Here is a 19809-nt window from a genome sequence, read left to right as displayed (position 1 = left end):
GTGTGTGTCATCACAACGACTATGGACATTTGATTTTGACCACATATCCTGCCTACATGCTCATTTCCTTACCATCCCTGCAAATCCCTGGTAATCATCTGCTGCCTACATCAGTGGTTTTCAAAAAGGAATGAAAGGGTGGCAGGACTCCTTAATGGCAGGCTTCTAGCAATACAGTGCCCTAAGGCCTGAGGCGGAGTCCATGCTGACTACAGGGGCTTCACTGCCCCAGAGGAGGAACCAGCTATGCCAGGGACTTATGGAGAACCCTCGAGATCCAAGCCTGCTCCTTCTGCTTGTCCTGAGAGGTAAGGAACTCTCCTTCCTGGACCCTGTTGTCGCCCAGATCTTAACTTGACCCATCTCACAAACTTTTGTCCAGGAAAGGATGAGCCCAGGAAAACATGAGACTCAGAGACACTGTACTATTGAAAAGAAAACACCAGAAGAAAAGACACTTGCTGGGTGCAGGTTTCTAATCCCTGGAAGCTGAGGAAGGAGGATCCCAAGTTCCAGGCCAGTCGGGGCAACATACAGAGACCTTATCTCAACAGAAAGAATTAAAAGGGCTTGGAGTGTAGCTCAATGATAGGCATGCCTGGGTTCAATCCAAAAAGAAAGAAAAGAAAGAAAAAAATAAGAAGAAAAGACCCCAGAATGTCACCAGTCTTTTACCCCTGGGTGATGGCATTCATTGAGTACAGATTTTGGTTTTCTGCTTTCCCCACATAGCTGTATAAAGCATTTTATGTGTGTGTGTGTGGGGGGGGGGGGTACATATACAAATATATGTAAAATATCAGCATATATAAAATAAATCAACAGAATGAAAAACAATAGTTTAAAGAATAGCCATATGAAACTTTATTTGAAAGGAAGTTGTGAAGGCAGGGTTTGTTTTGTGTTTATTCTGGGAGCGTTCCCTGAAGGACTCAACCATGAGAGCATGGCCCTTTTTGGGGCCCTCTGGCACTATCTTTGGGCCTCTGTTCTCTGGGGGAAACGTGAGCTGGTGTTTGCTGAGTCATCATGTGTGGATCACAGCTCTCCTTGGAGCACTGGCCTGGGGCATAGATCACTTTCTGGCCCATCCTCCCACTAAAATGTGGATAATAATCAACAAATTGAACCCATTGCAATAGGGTGGAATGCAACACACTATATGAGATAAAGAAATATAAACAGCCAGGTAGAATCAGGAGATTATTTTATTTTACTTTATAATTTTGAAATGATTTCAGACTTCAAACACAATTGCAAAAATAATACAAATGCATCTTACACAACCAGGACAATGATCAAAACCAGAACATTAACACTGAGAGAACATTGTTAAGCCAAAAGCATTGTTTAGGCTCTGCGTGGTAATGACTACATGCCTGTAATTCTAGCTACTCAGGATGCTGAGGCAGGAGGATCACAGTTCAAGGCCAGTTTCAACAATTTAGTAAGACCCCGTCTCAAAATAAAAAAAAAATATATAAAGGGACAGGGATATATCTCAGTGGTAGTGTACCTCTTGGTTCAATCCCCAGTACCAAAACAAAACATTATTCAGATTTCACCATTGGTCCCACTAATGTCCTTTCTCTGTCTCAAGATCCAACGTAGGATCCCACATTACATTCAATAGTCACGACACTTGGGTGTCCTTTACTCTGGAACTGTTTTCCAGTCTTAACATGTCTTTCATGACCTTGATGTTTTTGAAGAATTATTCTGTAGATCAGCATTGTCCAACTTAACATTCTAGGTTGATAGGAATGTTCTGTATCTGTGCCATGCAACATGATAGCCATTAGCCAGATGAATTGACATTTGAAATGTGGCTAGTGGAATTCAGGAATTGACTTCTACATTTTATTTAATTTCAGCCAAAATAGTTACATGTGGCTATTAGCTACTGTATGGGACAGGACAGCTGTCAGGTGGCCTTCATTTGAGGTTTGTTCATTAGCTTCAAACGTGAGCTTTTGGTAAGAATAACATAGGCATAATGTTGAGTCCTTCTTTGCCTAGATTTTTTAAAAGCTGTTGACAGGTGACAGGGAATCACCCAGCCAGGAAGCTGGATTGTTTTCATGCCCTTCAAGGTCCAGCAAAGACAGGGATGACAATTGCATTTGGAAGCTAGGCCCCACACTCCCAATGTTCTTCCTGCAAGAAGTAGATATGAAGCCACAGGGGTCAAGGTGAGTTGCAGGCACCATTAATTTTTGAACTCATCATCACTCACTCTTTTAGCTACACAATGTGGAGCTGGCTTAATTACAGTTGGAGTGTGATTTAGAACACTTCGTAAGTTCTGAATGCTGTGAAACACCACAGGGCTACCAAGTACAGTAATAAAATCTCACCTATAAAGTGTTTCAAAACTTCCTAAATTTTGGTTTGGAAGCACAGGCTTTGTAGTCAGATCTTTCCTTAGCCATTTGCATGTGATCACAACCAAATCTCTCTTAAATGTTTGAACCCTTGTCTTTTTCTTTCTTTTCTCCCCTTGCCACCCTCCATAATGGGGATTGAACCTTTGAGCTATATCCCCAGCAACCCCCATCTTTGAGACATTCACTAAATTGCTGAGGCTGACCTTAAATTTGTGATCCTCCTGTCTTAACCTCCAAATTACTGGGATTACAGGTGTGTGCCCCTGAACCCTTCCCATTGATTTTTTTTGTTTTTGTTTTTTGCCTTACTGGAGATTTAATTCAGGGCCTTGCATATGCTAGGCAAGCACTCTACCACCGAGCTACATCCCAGCCCCCACTGATGCATTTATTTATTTGCGTTGCTGAGATTCAAACCCAGTGCCTCACACATGCTAGGCAAGCGCTTTACCACTGAGCCACATCCCCAGCCCTACTGATGCATTTTTAAAAAAATTTTTCTAGATGTTGATGGACCTTTATTTTATTCATTTATTTATCTGCAGTGCTCAGAATCGAACCTAGTGCTGCCTCACACATACCAGGTAAACCACAACCCAGCCCCCATTGTTGCATTTTTAAGTATGTGTAAACTTGTGTAGCTACCACTCACGACATGTAGAACAACATTTCCATCCCCTAGAAGGTATGCCTCTCTCCCCTCCCCCAGGCAACCTCCCCAGAGGTAACCAGTGACATGATTTCTATTTGTGTACATTAGTTTTTCCTGTTTTTGAAGCAGTGCCTAGAATCAGGCATCATATGTTCTTTTGTATTTGGCTCCATTAACTGAACACTGTTTACTCATTCATAGGTGGAGAGATCCATCCATGCGGTGTGTACCCAGTTTGTTCTTTTTTTTCATATATATGAAATATCTAGTGCATATACTTCTAGGAAGATGTACATTCAGGAGTGAAATTGCTGGGTCATAGAGGTTGCCTATGTTTAACATCAGTAAAACTGTCAAACAGCTGGGTGTAGTGGTGTATGTCTGCTGTAGTCTCAGTTACTCCAGAGGCCAAGGCAGGAGGATCCCAAATTCAACATCAATCTGAGCAAATTAGAGAGACCCTGTCTCAAAATTTAAAAAAAGGTTGCGTAGCTTAGTGATAAAAGGCAGCTTAGTGATAAAAGCTGGGTTCCATCCCCAGTACAAAAACAAACAAACAAAAAAGCCCTGTTAATTTCCCCAAATCTTTTAATCTCTCTTTGAAATAAGAAGTATAAACCTATTCTACCTGATTATTTTGAGAATATTCAATGGGCCCTTAGATATACAGCAGGTATCTAATAATCGCTGGCCTTTCCCCACCAAGTGTCCGCTGTCCAAGCAGAATAAGGACTCCATTAATGACAAACACTAAGAGAGGAGTGCCCAGACCCTTAGGCAAGAGAGGACTCTGCTGCACTGCACTCAGGCCCGCACCCTCATCCAGCACATGCGCCTGGCAACTTGACATCCCCACCCAGCAAGTTTCCCGCTCAGAACCCGCTCAGATCCCGCTCCCATGGCCCAGTGTGCGAGTCGCCGGGCTAGGCACTCGATCCCCAGTGACCTTTACTTGTCACTCAACGTTTATTGAACATGAAATGTGTGCCAGGCCCGGGAGACGCTGGAGTGAGCGACTCGAAGACCCTCTCTCCTCAGAGCACCTAGCTGGAGGAGGGGTTGCTTCACCTGAGGAGTGCGGGGATTGGGTTCCAATCCTGCAAGGACTCGGAGGCGAACAGCCCTCCAGGCTTCTGGCCTGAACCTGGAGTTCCCCCTGCAAGTGGCTCAAGACAAATAAGGGAAGAAAACAATCTGCTCTTCTGCGCCCCCTGCAGGAAGCTAGGTGCATACCCAACGCCCTTCGGAGCGCTTCCAGGCCTACTCGCCAAGGCCAAGTGCCCGCCCCTGCCGCGGAGTCACCATCGGTGGCCACGAAGCCCCGCCCCCTGCACAGCCAATGGACGCACCGGCCTAGCCCCGCCCCGCCCCTTCCCTGTGGGGAGGGTTCCTTGCTGGAGACAGTGGTCAGCTGGTCGCTGGGTCGTGACTGTCCTAGGTAAGATCGCCGTCCCGGGCGCTGGGTCCTCTGGGCTCTGCATGCATCGATGCCCTTCCGGGAGGTGGGCTGCAGCGGCAGGAGCCAAGTGGGTCTCGGAGACCGCCGGGGCGCGCAGGGCCCGGGGCGCGGAACTCCGGGAACCGCTAGTGCCAAGCACTTGCGTTTCGGGACTCCGAGGGCTCCTCGCGCCACCTCCAGCACCCGAAGAGAGTGGGTAGGTGGCTCAGGGCGTCTGCTCAGGCTCTGGGGAAAAGGTGGGGCCGGAAGGAAACGGGCTGAATTATTCCCGCCGCCTGCAGGCCCGGGGTGACCCTCAGGCTAGACTGGGCCTGGGTGCGCCGACCTGTGGCAGTAACTCCCGGGAGTCCGAGTCCGCTGCCGCCAGTCCCTGGGTCTTGACAGTTCTGGCTGGTGGCATCTGCTCCGAACAGCCTCCCTGCCCTCCGCGGACCTGGGTCCCGCCCAGGAATCCGATCCGAGGCTCCGAGGCCTGTCCCATGGGAGGGTGGATATTTCTTTCCACTACGCGCTCAGAGGCTCTAGGGCAGTCGGGACGGAAACTTTGTTCCGGGGTCTGGAACACTCTGCTACCTCCTCCCTTCCTCTGATATCGAAGTGCCAGAGAAAGGGTGAGCATGAAACCAAGCAAGAACGCCATTCTTTGTATGGATGCTGTGAAGCTTCAAAAACATCTTGTAGGACAGTCAGTTACCTGGGAATTGAGGCGGACAAGGAGAGCAGCCCTCTCTCAAAAAATTTCCCCTTCTGCCAAGAGAAAGAGATTAATGTTGCATCCTCCCATGTGCATCTCCGCTGGCCACCCCCATCCCGCCCCCTTGACGACCTTGGCCCCTCTGCAGGCATAGATGCAGAGGGCTGGCTGTGTGGCCCTCACTTTCTCCAGGGGCCTTTGTGCCCTGTAAGGTACATAGCCAACTGCAGTGAGGTAGCACATCTTGGGTTCAATTCTTGTGTGGACCCCTGGCCAGCTGTGTAAATGGTATCACTTCTTTCCTGGGATTGTCAAGAAATCAAGTGGAAAAAATCTCAGGATATGTCTATCTCTAGTGAGCCCTCAATCAATGTGAACAAACATGGGCTTCCATTCCTTTTGGTGGGGTCACATCACCCCATCTCCCCCATCTGTACCTTAAGGCTTGAGACTGGGCTGTGGAAGAGTGCCTCATGGGACTCCCTCCTAGTGCCCTCCTAGGTGCCATGGGAAGGTAAGGAGAAGGGGTTCCATAAATCTCCACAGAGTTGTCTTTGTGCATCTCCTGAAAGATCAGAAGACCCATAGCTTCCTGCTCTCTGGACTTTCCATCACTAGCAATTGTCCCACCAGGAGTCTGAAGCATGGTGGTCAACAAAGCAAATCATGCAACCTGGGGCTATGAGACCACCAGATAGGATTGCTGTCCCGCATCCTTTGTGGTGAGGACCTGGCACCTGCAGCAGCTATAGGTACAGTCTATGATGCAACACTGTCTCTGTGCATGTGGGTATCATGCACACTGAACGTCCCCTATCTGCTTCCTTACCTCTTTGACAGTGCTTTTGATATTCAACAGCATCGTAAGCTTCACATGTTCAAAATAGACCTCTGGAGTTCCCTCTTCACCAAGGCTCTCCCATTGCTTCCCTAGCTTAGTAAATGGCACTTTTCTCCCACCCAGTGCCCAGGGAGTCATGCTTGATTCTCCTCTTTCCTTCACCTTCTTCATCCACAAAAGCCAGGAATCCCACTTCCCTTTGCCACTTCTGTGGTTATCATCCTGGCCATGTCCAATGATGTCTCCCCTCGAACCCCACCCTGAGTGGCCTCCTGACTTGTCTCCTGCTTCCATTGTGGCCCTTCCACAGTCCTCATGACCACCAAAGAGGACTTTGATGTAAATCAAAAACTCTCTTTTCCTTGTTAGAACCTTCTAAGGGAGTTTTCTATTTTTCTCGAAATAAAACCCAAAGTCCTTTCCTACATGAGTGGCTCCTACCAACCTCTGTGACCTTGATCTTTGCCTCTCCCCCTAGCTTTCTGAACCTCGACCACACTGGCCTGCATTCTATTCTTCAAACATGCCAAACTCATTCCCATCCTAGGACTTCCTCATACTGTGCCCTCTGCCTGAAACACCAATCTTCTCACAGCTGAGAACAGCCCAACTCAAATGTTCCAACTGAGAAGGGCTTCCTTAATTACCCCAGTTCAAGTAGCATGACCTTTTCCAGCATGTGTCTCATTGCTCTGTTTTGTTTTCTTTACAATTTGTATTGCTTTTTGGAATTCTCATTTAGGTATGTGTTTACTATCTGTTATCTCTCCCACCCCAATGAATATAAATTGAATAATGGCACAGACCTTATCTCTCTTATCCCCTGCAGCACTCCCTGATGGGGAGGCAAATAAGAAACAAGCAAACAAACACACCTATACTTGCAAATTGTGGCAAGCACATAGCTATCACTTGTATTTGGAATATTTTTAAACTTTTAAGCTTATATATCTGAGCTGAACAATTGTATTGTCAAAACAAACTCCCTGAGCCATTTTAAGGAAAAGGCTGGTAACTTGCCTGGGTCATACTGTTCAGGGCAGTAAGTCAATCTCCTGCCATAAGAACACATATACAAGCTTTAAGGGTGAGTCTGCAGGCATGTTCTGGGAAGAACCTGATCCTAAACCTCATTCCTTTGCTTTTCCAGTGACTAGAAAGCTCCTTAATTTCTTAGTAACTTATTTTCTTCATATTTATAGTAAAATGATCCTTTTGTATGTGTGTTGGGGGGGTGGTGTTAGGTCTTGCTAAGGTGTCCAGGTGGACCTTGAATTTGTGATTCTACTGCCCAGCCTTCCAAATTGGGATGGATGACAGGAGCATGCCACTGAAGGGGGAGTCCTATTGTTATTATGTTGGACTTGTTTTTTTCTTTATTTTGGTATACCCCAAAGAGGCAGCACTTGTAGGTGACTCTCTTACTATCCTGCCTAAGAGTCAGGAGGGGAACAGGTATATATATCCCCTAGTCACAGCAGCTAGGGGCTCATTGCAGACCCTCCTCAACACTGAACAACCTGCAGGGTAGAAATGGGTCCTAGAAGTCGGGTGTGGTGGCACACGCCTGTAATCACAGCAGCTTCAGAAACTAAGACAGGAGGATCGTGAATTCAGAGCCAGCCTCAGCAATGGTGAGTCGCTATGCAACTCAGTGAGACCCTGTTGTTAAATAAAATACAAAATAGGGCTGGGGATGTGGCTCAGGGCCAAGTGTCCCTGAGTTCAATCCCTGTTCCCATCTCCCTCAAAAAAGAAAAAAAGAAATGGGTCCTGGGTCTTCTGCATCTAACTTTTTTCTGGTCATCAATTCATTTTTTTTTTATTTTTGTTTTTGGGTACCAGGGATTGAACTCAGGGGCACTCAACCACTGAACCACATCCCTAGCCCTATTTTGTATTTTAATAGAGACAGGGTCGCACTGAGTTGCTTAGTGCCTTGTTAAATTGCTGAAGCTGGCTTTGAACTTGTGATCTTCCTGCCTCCACCTCCTGAGCCGCTGAGATTATAGGCATATGCCACTGTGCCTGGCCCATCAATTCATTTTAAACCAATTATTTGAGAGCCTCTGAGAACTAGGCAATATTAACATAGAATGTTTTAAGAAATAAAAGATTAAAGGGAATAAAGCAAAAATTCAAAAACATGGAGAAAGAATTATGATTTGTCCAACCCTGTTGCCATGTGCAATGCCTTTTCTTCCAGTCTTTTTACCTCTCTCTCAGTCCATTCTCCCTTCCCAGGGCCGCAGCCCTATCTCTTTAGAAGCTGAGCAGCCATGACCTTTGCTGAAGATGAGACCTATAAGTATATCCGCCTCCATCACAGCAAGTTTTGCTGTGTTAATGTTCTGGAGATTCTGCCTTTTCTGCCTTGCCTGACAGCCAGTGACCAGGTGAGCAGGGAAGTGACAATTGGACTTGGGGCTGGGGGCTGGGCTGTGGAATTAAGCTCAGCCCCATGCCAGGTTTTCACCCAAGCCAGGGCGTACTACTTTTTCTTAGTTCCCCTCTGTCTTGCTTCTTGTGTTCTCTGCTTTTTAACTTTTAGATGAAACGTGGTTCAGGGTGGCTTTTCTAACCTTGCCGAGCTCCCTCTTGTGTTGTTTTAGTGTAGTGCTCAAAAATATGGCACTGACTCCGGTCCCTTTGCCCATTATTTTTTAGATCCTCTTTTCTTCCCTGATGGGTTTTTGTTTTGTTTTGTTTATTTTTGGTATCAGGGATTGAATCCAGGGATGTTTAACCACTGAGTCACACCTACCCCAGCTCTTTTTATTTTTTATTTAGAGATAGCGTCTCATTTAGTTGCAGCGATCCTCCTGCCTCAGCCTCCCAAGCTGCTGGGATTTCAGGCATGAGACACTGTGCTTGGCTCAGTTTTGAGAGTTGAGAGGGGCCAGATCTGTCCTGCCCCACCAGGACTTTCTGCAGACCCCTTAAACTAACTAGTTAATGAAATGAATGAATCCCTTACAATTTTAGCTGTTCTCAAATGGTATCCCTGTGCTCCTAGTAGATGCCTGTGGGCTCTTTTGGCACCCAAAAGACATGTCCTCCAGTGTCTCAGGAGCACCATTGCTTCCTCTGTGTCCTCCTGTGTAAGTACCATTAGAGCACAGGTCTGGGGTAGTTGGAGTTTTTGTCCCAATTTGTATTGATGAGCTTGCGGGCATATCTTGTTACCTAGTTTGTAGTAAATGTTTTCTCTGAGTTTTCATTTCTTCTAGTTGCTCTTTTTGTTTGTTTGTTTTTTGTTTTTTCCTTTGGACCAGGGATTGAGCCCAGGGACACTTAACCATTGACCACATCCCCAGCTCTTTTTTAAATGTTTTATTTTGAGATAGGGCTTTGCTAAGTTGCTGAGGCTGTCCTTGACCTTGCAATCTTCCTGCCTCAGCTCCCAAGCTGTTGAAATTACAGGTGTGCACCACCATGTCCAGCTAGTTGCTTGTTTTTATAAGGGAATTTGAATTAGTGTAAAAACGCAGCTGGTGTCTTCTTTCCAGATACCCCCTCTGCAGTGGCTCCCCAGAACCCTCATTCCCCCTATTTGATCCCCTTCCTTCTCTTCTTTGCCTCTTTTCATCTTATTGTTGCTACATAACCTTTCCTTCTGCATCCATCCAAGCCTTTTTCTTTGCTTTAGGGCCTGTCTAAACCCAAGGCTTTGCCTCAGATTAACTGGGTTTGGATCCCTGTCCCACTGCTATAGGATTGATGCTACTTTGCTTCTGCTAATGCCTCAGTTTCCTCATCAGTGTATAGGGATAATAATAGCATTAAATAAAAATTCATGTAAAACCACAACAGAGAGCCTAGGACATTGTCATAGCCTGTTTCCTGCTAGCTGCCTTTATTGTTGTTGGTAATTTCTCTTCTTCACTCCATTCCTGGGCTCCAGTCCTGGTCTTGTTCTGAGCTCTGACTCAATTTCAGATGGCTGACTCCTTCTTGTGGCTTTCTTGATGCCCCCTCTGCAGTGGCTCCTCTGTGGGTGGAGAAAGAGTTGGGGCCACCTGGCTTGAGCAGGGTGGCTGCACTGTGTCTTCTAGGATCGACTACGGGCCTGCTACTCAAGCCTGGGAAACCAGGACACACTCTGGGAACTCTTCAACCGCCTCCAGCGCCGAACTGGTTGGGTAGATTTCTTAATCAAGGCACTGAAGATCTGTGAGCAGGCTGAGCTTGCTGAGGAAGTGGCTCGTGTTTACCGGAGCAAACTGCTTCCTGGTGAGCCTCCTGTCCTGGCCATTTCTGGTCACCCTGCCCCCATCACCCCTGAGCAATATATGCACTTGAGTGTAAATCCTGGCAGAGCTACTTATTATCTGTGTCCCTTTGACCAAGTTCCTTAATTTCCCTGAACCTCAGCCTTCTCCTCTGCAAAATGGGGCTAATGGCAATGTCTATCACATCGGGCTGCAATAAATAGCATAGGACGGTACCTGCTGAGTATTTAGCTGGGGCTCAGCACCTCCCATGTGCTCAGTGCAGGGGGGGGGCCTTCTTTCAATTTTGTGGCTGTGGTGTTTGCCTCCTTGTTTCCTCTTCTGTCTCATATTCCCCCATCCATTCTTTCACAACCCTCTCTCCACCTCCCTTAAGTTGCCTGATTATTCCTTAACTACTCTTAAAGTCCCTGGCTGGCTTGAGTGCCCAGAGGGAATTTTGTGGGATGGAATCTGACACAGGAAGAAAAGCTGAATCTGCCCTATCTAGTTCAGACTAGAGGCTATCCCAGAGATCCTCACTCAGATTTATAGCTTTGGAACACTCATCTTCTTCCCCTCTTCCTTCTGTCCTCTCCTTTCCCTGGGGATTGAACCCAAGAACATTTTACCACTGAGCTACATTGCCAGCCCTTATTATTTTTTTATTTTGAAACAGAGTCTTGCCAAGTTGCTGAGGGCCTTGCTAAATTGTAGAGGCTGGCCTCAATCTCGTGATCCTCCTGCCTCAGCCTCTTGAGTTGTTGGGACTACAGGCATACATTACCATGCCCCTCCTGGCTTCTTTTCTCCCCCCACCTCTTTCTCCCTTCTTTTCTAACTGCTGTCTTCATTTGTGGAGATTAGTAGTGATCCCCCCTGAATACAAATGGTTGTGGTAGTATCTGGGGCAGGATGTGTCAGGGATCAATTAGGTATAACAGCCCTGAGAGAAAAAAGTCTGGGGACGTAGGAGGAGTGACCGCTGATGTAGCCTGGGTGCTCATGCGGATCCCTGCCCCACTCATGTCTTCCTTCTCCCCAACTCTTCTCTTCCTCCCACTCCTGTCCCCATTCCCATGATGCTTGTCACCCCTGGGGTGCATTCCCTGTCAGGTCAACTTTTAGAGCTATGGAGGGAGGAGGCCCCAGAGCACCCAGGCCTTGCCCGTCACAGGGAGAATCCCTGGTTCCTTCTTGGTATCACTGTATCTTTGTTCTCCAGGGAACCCAACCTGTTCTCCAGCCTCTCAGGCAGCACCGGCAGCTCCTGGCAAGGTCCCAGGGCCCTCTGCACCTGCTGTGGCTCACGTCCCCTACAATGGCTACCGAGAAGAGCCAGGTTACCCCAGGCCTGTGCAGGACACACAGCCACCAAAGTCCCCAGGAGAGGTATGTCCTCAGGGTTTACCCCAGGCTTCCTGTTTTTATGTTCTTGTCTGCTCCTTCAGTGGGGATCTGCTTCAGCCCAGCTCCCAGACTACTGACAAGGTCTGAGGCAGCCCCCAGCACTGTCATCAAACAGCTGGGAGGCCACACTTTATCACGTGGTCATGTTGAGCTGGGTGGAAGAACCTGGGAGTGGCCAGATTGGGGAGTAGGGTGAGGGAACTGGAGGTCTCGGGTGGCTGGAGGGACTGTAATTATCACAGTAAAGTTAAGTGTGGAGAAAAGATGACAAATTATATGGAGATATGATAAGTGGGCTGTGGGGGTATCAGGAGATACCAAACTGTGGACCTGAAACCACAGGGTTTGTGCAGAAACCCCTGAAGAAAGTGCTTTGTGCAGTGGAGACCTCCACATGGCCAGACAGATGGATAGGGACCCCCATGGGACAGTGTGTGTGTGTGTGTGTGTGTTTTAAAGTTCTGAGGACTGAACCCAGGGTCTCGTGCATGCTAGGCAAGTGCTCTACCACTGAGGTATACTCCCAGTTCCCTGGGGTGTTTTCTTTGAGCCCGTCAGTACTCTCCGGGTGTCCACTACAAGGGGTGTCCAGTTCCCAGATGTAAGATCATCTGTGGACAGAGGGTCTGGCAATGACCAGAAATAAGAAAAGAGCTCCTTTAGAAGTTGTCCTTAGCTGGGGACAATGGAGAATGCCTATAATACTAGTGACTCAGGAGGCTGAGGCAGGAAGATTGCAAGTTTGAGGCCAACCTAAACAACTTAGCAAGGCCCATAGCAACTTAGCAAGACCCTGTCTCAAAATAAAAAATAAAAAGGGCTGGGATGTAGTTCAGTGGTAAAGCACTCCTGGATTCAATCCTTAATACCCCCACTACCACCACCAAAAAAAAAAAAAAAGGAGATGCTCCAGGAACATCAGCTATTCTTTGCCAGCTCTTGTCAGCCATTTCTCTCTCTCTCAGAGTTCAGAGCCAGCCCCACAGATACCCAGTTCCAGGGGAGTCCTGAGGAGACCTGCTGGCTCCTTGGAGCCCTCCTCTAACCCAACAGCCCTCAGTCTTCCGACTTCCAGCAGGCATCAGGAGCAGGATCGAGAACTGGGTGGTACCCACATAGCAGGTATGCATGTGATATGATGTTAGAGGGCCTGTTTGACCTCCCAAGTGAAAGTTAGGATTAGAGTTGCCCCCTGGGCTTCCTTGAACAGGAGCAAAGTGGGAATAAAGTGCATTCACCCCAGGTACCAAACCAGTTCCTCAGTGAGTGTATCAGTTAGTGTTTGCTGTGTAACAAACAGTTTAAAAAACATTATTATAAGTAGATTAAAATACAAGCATTTATTTAGCACACAGCTGACCCAGCTAGACAGTTCTTCTGGTCTTGGCTGAATTTCCTCTCCTGAACTCACTCATACATATACTTATTCTGCTTCTGCCTTATTGGATGGGGCACCTTTATTCCCTTCCATGGGGTTTCATATCCTCTAGCGCATAGGCCTTTCCCATGGCAGCTGGACTGAGACCTCTAAGCAAAGAAGAAAGGGCTCTTGAAGCATAGACTCCAAACTGGCACAGTGTCCTTCCTTCCTCACTCTGTGGGCCTAAGCAAGTTATAAAGGACAGCCCAGATTCATGAGAAATTGACTCCATTCTTAGATGGGAGGCCTACAGGTTAGCCAGGACCTGGAGGATGGGGAAAGACAGTGCAAAGCTGGATTGGCTATTGTCAGAGGAGCCCTTCAGTACTGCCCTACTACAAAGGGGTGTCCAGTTCCCAGAAAGTCACTAAAATATCTCAACCCCCAGAGGAAGCATGTCTATCATCAGCCAGGTGCCTGGACACTACACCAGATCTTAGTACTCCCCCTCAAGGCTGTGTAGCTGACCACCCTGACCTGGCATGTCTTTCTACTACTTCTCAAACTGTATTCCATATGACACTTGTGCCTGGCCTGCCCTCAGTACCCTGGAACAGCCACAAGGCACAGGGATATTTAAAAGTTAGGAGAAACCATCTTGTGCCCTCCACTCTTGTCATCCCCAAATAGTCCTGAGCACCTGTTTGCACTTTACAGTGTTATTTTGTCATGGAATGCCTTTTAGGAGATGCTTCTATGAATCATGAAGGCAAAGGCACCTGATTTCAGTGCATTGATGGACACAGGTCCCACGAGAGTCTGTGGTACTGCATTTAGGGGAGGGGACATGAGACATCACTTCTTTTTTAGAATTTGGGGGTTTTTAGATATACATGACAGTAAAGTGTATTTTGACATATTATACATGCATGGAGCGTAACTTATTCTAATTGGGATCCCCATTCTTTTTTTTTTTTTTTTCCCATACTGGGAATTGAACTCAGAGGCACTCAACCCCTAAGCCACATCCCCAGACCTATTCTGTATTTTATTTAGAGACAGGATCTCACTGAGTTGCTTAGCACCTCGTCATTGCTGAGGCTGGCTTTGAACTCGTGATCCTCCTGTTTCAGCCTCCTGAGCTGCTGGGATTACAAGCATGTCCCACCATGCCCAGCTTGGGATCCCATTCTTGTGGTTATACATGATGTGGAGTTTCAGGCATCACTTCTGACCTTTGTCAACCTTGGGGTCTGGTGTGTGCATCCTCAGAGTTCCTGATGACACTGCCTCTATGGGCTGTCACCCTGTGTCAGGTCCTCTTCCTAGGGTGGCTTTGCCTTACTCCTGGGAACTGGCCAGCCTCTGGTACCACTTGACTGGTGTGAGCAATTCTGCTTGAACCACCCTGCTGTCCCTTGCCCTGATCCAGTGTTGCTCCTGCTGGAGAGTGTGGGGGACAGCAGTGAGGGGAACATCTAGGATTCTACTAGCTAGAGAGAGAAAAAGGCAGAAACAGGACAGGGAGGTGTTCTGGGTGGGAGAAACAGAAGCAGAAAGAATAGTCAATAATGATCTTTAAGCTCCTGGATGCAGTTAGTGGGAAGGATGACATCGGTCTTGTGATAGGACAGACTTGGGGATATAGGTCAAGAACTGCAGGCAACAGTTGAGTCTCAGGTCTGAGAACGATGACCAAAGGGACTATAGAGTCTTCTCCATGCACAGGTGATTGGGAGGCATGTTGCAATAGGGCTAATGTGATTTGAGACACAAGGACCTTTCCACAGCCCTGAGGGTGACGGTCCTTTGGGTTTATGCTTCTACTTTTGCTACCTGCAGGTGCAGTTTGCAGCTCCACATCAACCCGTGGGCCTGTGTCCCCGACTGTCTCCTTCCAGCCCCTGGCCCGTTCCACCCCCAGGAAAAGCCACTTGCCTGGACCTGCAGTGTCAGCTCCTGCATCTGCTGGTCCCTCCTCCATTGCCTTGGCTTCTGTAGAAGAGATTGGTGACCATAATAAGACTGCCATCTGCTCTAGTGATGCAGAGGTACCTGCTGATTCAACAACTACCAGCTTATTGCCCTCCAAAGTGCCTGGCAACTCGGCCCTTGTCAGCTTGGGGCCCTCCAAGTTGCCTACCAGCACGAAGCCCCCTGGTGCAGTGCCCCCTAAAGTGCCCTCCAACCCAGCACCATCCAAGTTGCCCATCAACTCAACACGTGCTAGCGCCATGCCATCCAAAGTGCCTACCGCTACCATGATTCCCACCAAGGTGCCTACCAACACGATGCCCTCCAACGGGAGCAAAGCCAAGGTGAGTCCTGGCCCCTCTTAGCAGTGCCTCAGGCCCCTTCCCTCTGGGCCCTGTCCTTGGACCCTTCCCAGTCTCCATCCTGTCTCTAACCTGGGCAAGTCCATGACCTCTCCTTAAAGCTGTGGGGACAAGCTGGCAACCTGCCTCATCCTCTAGGAGGAATGACTGTCATGAAAGCCCCTAAGTATCATTCCCCCAAGAGGGTCAGGCATGGGGCCACCCTACTGGTCATGTGCTTTAACTCATTGGGACTCAGCCTCCAGTTAAGCTTAGCAACACTGATCTGTCGATGAGGAAGCAGTGAGGGGTGGAGCATGGTGGCCCACTTGCCTTCATGCCTTGCCCTTCACCACCAGTATGTCTGGCCTGCCTGTGACCAGGCTTTCCAAACAGCAATTCCTGGCCAGCCAGCCTGGAGCAGCTGCTCTGACCCATTAGCCCCCGTAGCTGCCCTCTCCAAAGCCTCGCATCTAACCCTACTGCTGCAGTCTGCCTCGAGGAATCAAGTTCCTGAGGCTCCAGGACACTGTAGCTGCCCTGTGATCCTAAGGCCTCAGCAACAGGGGCTTGCTGTCAAGGGCTTCCCTGGAGTGAGCTCACAGGCAGACCAGTGAGTTGGGAGAGGGCTGCAATGAGGCCATCAATGAAATGATACTACAAAGCCTTGGTGCCTTCTTCCCCTTCCGCCTCTTCCCCACCAATGGTAGGGTCTCCAAGCGATGGTGTCTTGCAAGCCAGGATATAGGAGGGAACCGAGAAATTTGGGCTTGGGCTACTAGTTCATGCCCTGACTCGAGAACAGGGCCACCCACTTTGTCTGGCTTATCTCCCTCCCATACCCATCCCCTTCCAGCACTTTCCTTTCTTTCCCAGGAGACCCCAGGGACTCCAGCAACCACAGTCACCATTGAAGGCAGCTCTCCTTGGAGGGGTAGCAGCTCTGGGAACTTGCACTCTGAGGCCGAGCTGAGCAAGCCTGGTACCCTGGTATCGAAGGTCGACAGCCAGCCATTTTCTGGCTGTTCTGAAGATCTCGCTATCAGCAATTCTGTGGTCCTGGAGTCCAGCCAAGGCCCAGAGGAAAATGAGTACATGTCCTTTGCTATCCATGTGGCTGAGGGTCCCAGTGCTGACCTCCTGGATGGCATCCCTGAACGACCTGAGGCCTCAGAGCCCCAGGAGGAGGAAGAGGAGGAGATGGTGTGCTCAACAGCACCAGGGGCTCTATGGTGGCTGGGGACTGCCGCAGCCAGCGCGCTCCTGGCGGTGTTCCTGGTGGTGCTGTACCGGCGGCGCCCACTGCAATGAAACCTCCATGGCCCACTGCACCATGCATCTGCCGCATTCCCACGGTGCCCTTTCCCCAGGCTGGCAGGGGCCGGGTCAAGCAGGGGACCTCGAGAACTACGGGCCTGATGGAGGAGTGAGTTGTGAGGACAGCGTTTTCTGTCCTAGCTTTTGTCCTCTGCTTGTCCCTCACCATCCTTAGCTTTCTAGGCTCTAAGCGGCCCCCAGTGCTTCAGACCTTGCCTACCTGGTGGTCTCCCTGTGTGCTCCTAAGGAGGTCCCCTCCACCAGGCTTTGTCTCCCTTTGCCCAAGCCTGAAGATCAGGACGTGTCCCTCATTCTGCCCAGGTCCCCTGAGGCCAAAACAGGTGTGTTGGGTGGGGGATTCCCACAAGACCTTGTTCCCCGCCCAGCAGCTCAGCATCCTGACAGCAGCAAGGTGCCTAGTGTTCAGGGAGCCAGCTGCTTTGGGTTCCCTGGCTCTCTAGTCCCCCTCCATTGGCCAGGCCACCCTGGAAGAAGGTCCAGTTCCAGTGGACCCAGGGAAGCCAGAAGCAGCCACTAGACAGGAGGAAGACCCTTGGAGCCTTTCTCCAATCCCCTTACCTCCACCTCCTATCCTCCATTCTCTTTGGCTTCCTACATGGGTTGGGGAAGGGACCTGCCTAGTGGGCAGAATTCAAGCCAGGTTTAGATTTCAGGTCTTCCCTTTCTGGGCTGTGTGACTTTGGCAGATGTTCAGACTCTCTGGTCTGGTTTCCCCACGTGGACAGTGAGCCTCTAGCTCATCCTTCTTGGACATGACATACAGGATGCGGCATCCCTCCTGTCTAACCAGGTAGAGCTGAGGGCTTAAGAGGCAGAGTGCACAGCAACAAGGGTGCGCTGTGCAGTGAGGGGAGGCTCGGCTGCATCCTGCTCATCATCTCACTAGCTCTTTAATCCCAGGCAAGATATTAACCTCTGTGTGCCTCACTTTTCTCACCTGTTAAATGGGAGTGAAATGTCCACACACACACACACACACACACACACACACATATACACACACGTACATATATACATGTATATTCTAGTGTTGTCGTGGGGATTAAATTAGTTTATCTGTGTAAATCTTAGACTGAATCCTGGCATTTCCTAGGGACTGGATATATGTTATTATTGCTAATAAATGGGCAGTGAGTAGAGCACTTGGCTATACTTTTAGAGGTAAACCCAGACCCTGCTACCTTCTCCTTCCTTATATCTGCCTCTTAACTTCATCTAGTACATTTGCGAGTTGTTGGGGAGGGAGGTCCATCCAGTGGGCAGCTGTTCTCCCCATCTCCAGCGGCCAGGGGTGTTCCACCACCTCCCTGGGTGGGAAGATAGCTATACTCTTCACACATTGAGGTGCACTGGGCGGGTATCCTCTTGGGTTCTTTTCAGGTGGCCTTTGCTGGACAAATGGTAGACACAGGAGCCTTCTCCATTTCTGGGCTCTTCAAGGGGCAAGAACTAGAGCCCTTGGAGACATCAGGGGTGGGGCTTGTTATGTAAAGCTCACGGCAGCTTTACCCTACACTGCCCTAGGGAACTTCCACAACCTAATGACCTCTACTTCTGAATTTCAGCCCCCACTCTAAACCCAACAGCCTCTAACTTGAATCCAGGTGTGATCTGTCCCCAAGCTATCTGTATCAGTACTTATCAATCCCTTGGTCTTAACCAACCACTGTATCCCCCACCTGTACCCCCAGGTGCCAGCCAGTCAGTTTGTGCACAGGTCCTAGTTTTAATGTGCTAGCCTCCCAGGGTACTTTGGGGGAAAAAAAAAAAATCTCACTGGGTGGAGTGGCCCATGCCTGTAATCCCAGCAGTACAGGAGGACCAAATTGTTCAAGGCCAGCCTCAGCAATTTATCAAGAACCTAAATAACTTAGCAAGGCCCCATCTTTTTAAAGAATTAAAAAGGGCATAAAAGGAGACATAAAAAGGGGAATATAGTTCGGTAGTGAAGCACCTCTGGGTTCAATCTCCAGCACCCCCTGAAAAAAAAAAAAAACTGGCTCAAGAAGGCAACACATAGTTCCAGAGAATCACTCAACTGGGGGATTTCTTTTTGTTGGTGGTGGTGCCAGGGATTGAACTCAGGGGTGCTTAACCACTGAGCCACATCCTCAGCTCTTTTTATTTTTATTTTTATTTTGAGACAGGGTCTCCCTAAATTGCTTAGGGCCTGTTAAGTTGCTGAAGCTGGCTTTGGACTTGATATCCACCTGCTTTGGCCTCCTGAGCCACTGGGATTACAGGTGCACCACTGTGCCCAGTCAACTGGTACAATTTCAACCACAGTAACCAGTCACTGTTGGCGATATATTGGATCAGGTGTGTGGGAAGTGTTCAGGGCCCTCCCAGCACTTTTCAGATTATACCGCCTCGAATCCCTGACTTGGCCTGCACTTAACACTATCCCCGTCTCAGCTATTATCAACCTGAAGACTTAAATGCCACCTTCAGGCAGAAATGGGAATTAGAGTCCAGTCTCAAGAATCCTGTTCTGGGTTGTGACTTTCAGCTGCAGGAAGGTTTACCTAGGAAGTTCACCTTCACAGCCATGGCCCAGACAAGGTAGAGGCTGGAACACAAGGAAGGGAGAAAGGACCTCCACTCGCAGACGGGACTAGGGGACCCTTGAGGTCAAGGCTGGGTAGTCCTGGAGAGACCAATGCCCTCCTATGTGCCCAGGGGCAGACCCACCTGCAGCAGAACCCCTGTCCACCTTCTTTCCCTGGCCGAAGCATTTCCTCAAAGCCCTGGGACTGTTGTGGTTTCTGTCTTTCAGGGAAGTACCCTTGGACTTTGCTTTGACCTAACAAAGCCAGAACAGTGCCACTCCTTCACTTCTCTTGCTGGCCACCCTCAGGTTTAGGGAGCTTCTTAGTCAAGGATGAGGGTGATGCCCTTTACCCTGCCAGGTCTCAGATTATTAATAGCTTCTTTTAGAAAACATTATTATGGCCAGCTTTCAGACAAATGCAAAAGTAGAGAGACTAGAATAACAAACCAGTATGTGCCCATCTCCTGGCTTTAATATCTTGGCCATCTTGTTCATCCCTGCCTCTTGCCCCCTTCCTTCCTCTTTTCTTTGGTATGGGGGGGCATTGATTCCAGGGGCATTTTACCACTGAGCTACATCCCCAGTCCTTTT

At 48.8% G+C, this 19809-nt stretch overlaps 1 protein-coding gene across 2 annotated transcripts; it reads left to right on the top strand.

The window, feature by feature from the left end:
- The first annotated feature begins 4406 nt into the window (after nt 1-4406).
- On the top strand, nt 4407-17797 carry Mavs (mitochondrial antiviral signaling protein). 2 transcript variants are annotated; one of them, XM_026385797.2, is made up of 7 exons: nt 4407-4477; nt 8278-8429; nt 10089-10266; nt 11470-11636; nt 12620-12776; nt 14857-15332; nt 16206-17797. In XM_026385797.2, the coding sequence occupies exons 2-7, from the start codon at nt 8313-8315 to the stop codon at nt 16638-16640; spliced, it is 1530 nt and encodes a 509-aa protein (XP_026241582.1). In that variant the 5' UTR covers nt 4407-4477; nt 8278-8312; the 3' UTR covers nt 16641-17797. The 2 variants fall into 2 exon arrangements, with proteins under 2 accessions (XP_026241582.1, XP_026241581.1); XM_026385796.2 differs by lacking the exon at nt 4407-4477 and adding an exon at nt 4484-4694.
- Nucleotides 17798-19809: the final 2012 nt, after the last annotated feature.

The sequence above is a fragment of the Urocitellus parryii genome, chromosome 6 (genome assembly GCF_045843805.1).
Source record: "Urocitellus parryii isolate mUroPar1 chromosome 6, mUroPar1.hap1, whole genome shotgun sequence".
NCBI classification, from domain to species: domain Eukaryota; kingdom Metazoa; phylum Chordata; class Mammalia; order Rodentia; family Sciuridae; genus Urocitellus; species Urocitellus parryii.
The sequence above is the reverse complement of the archived record's forward strand: the minus strand, read 5'-3'. Positions and strand labels throughout refer to the sequence as shown.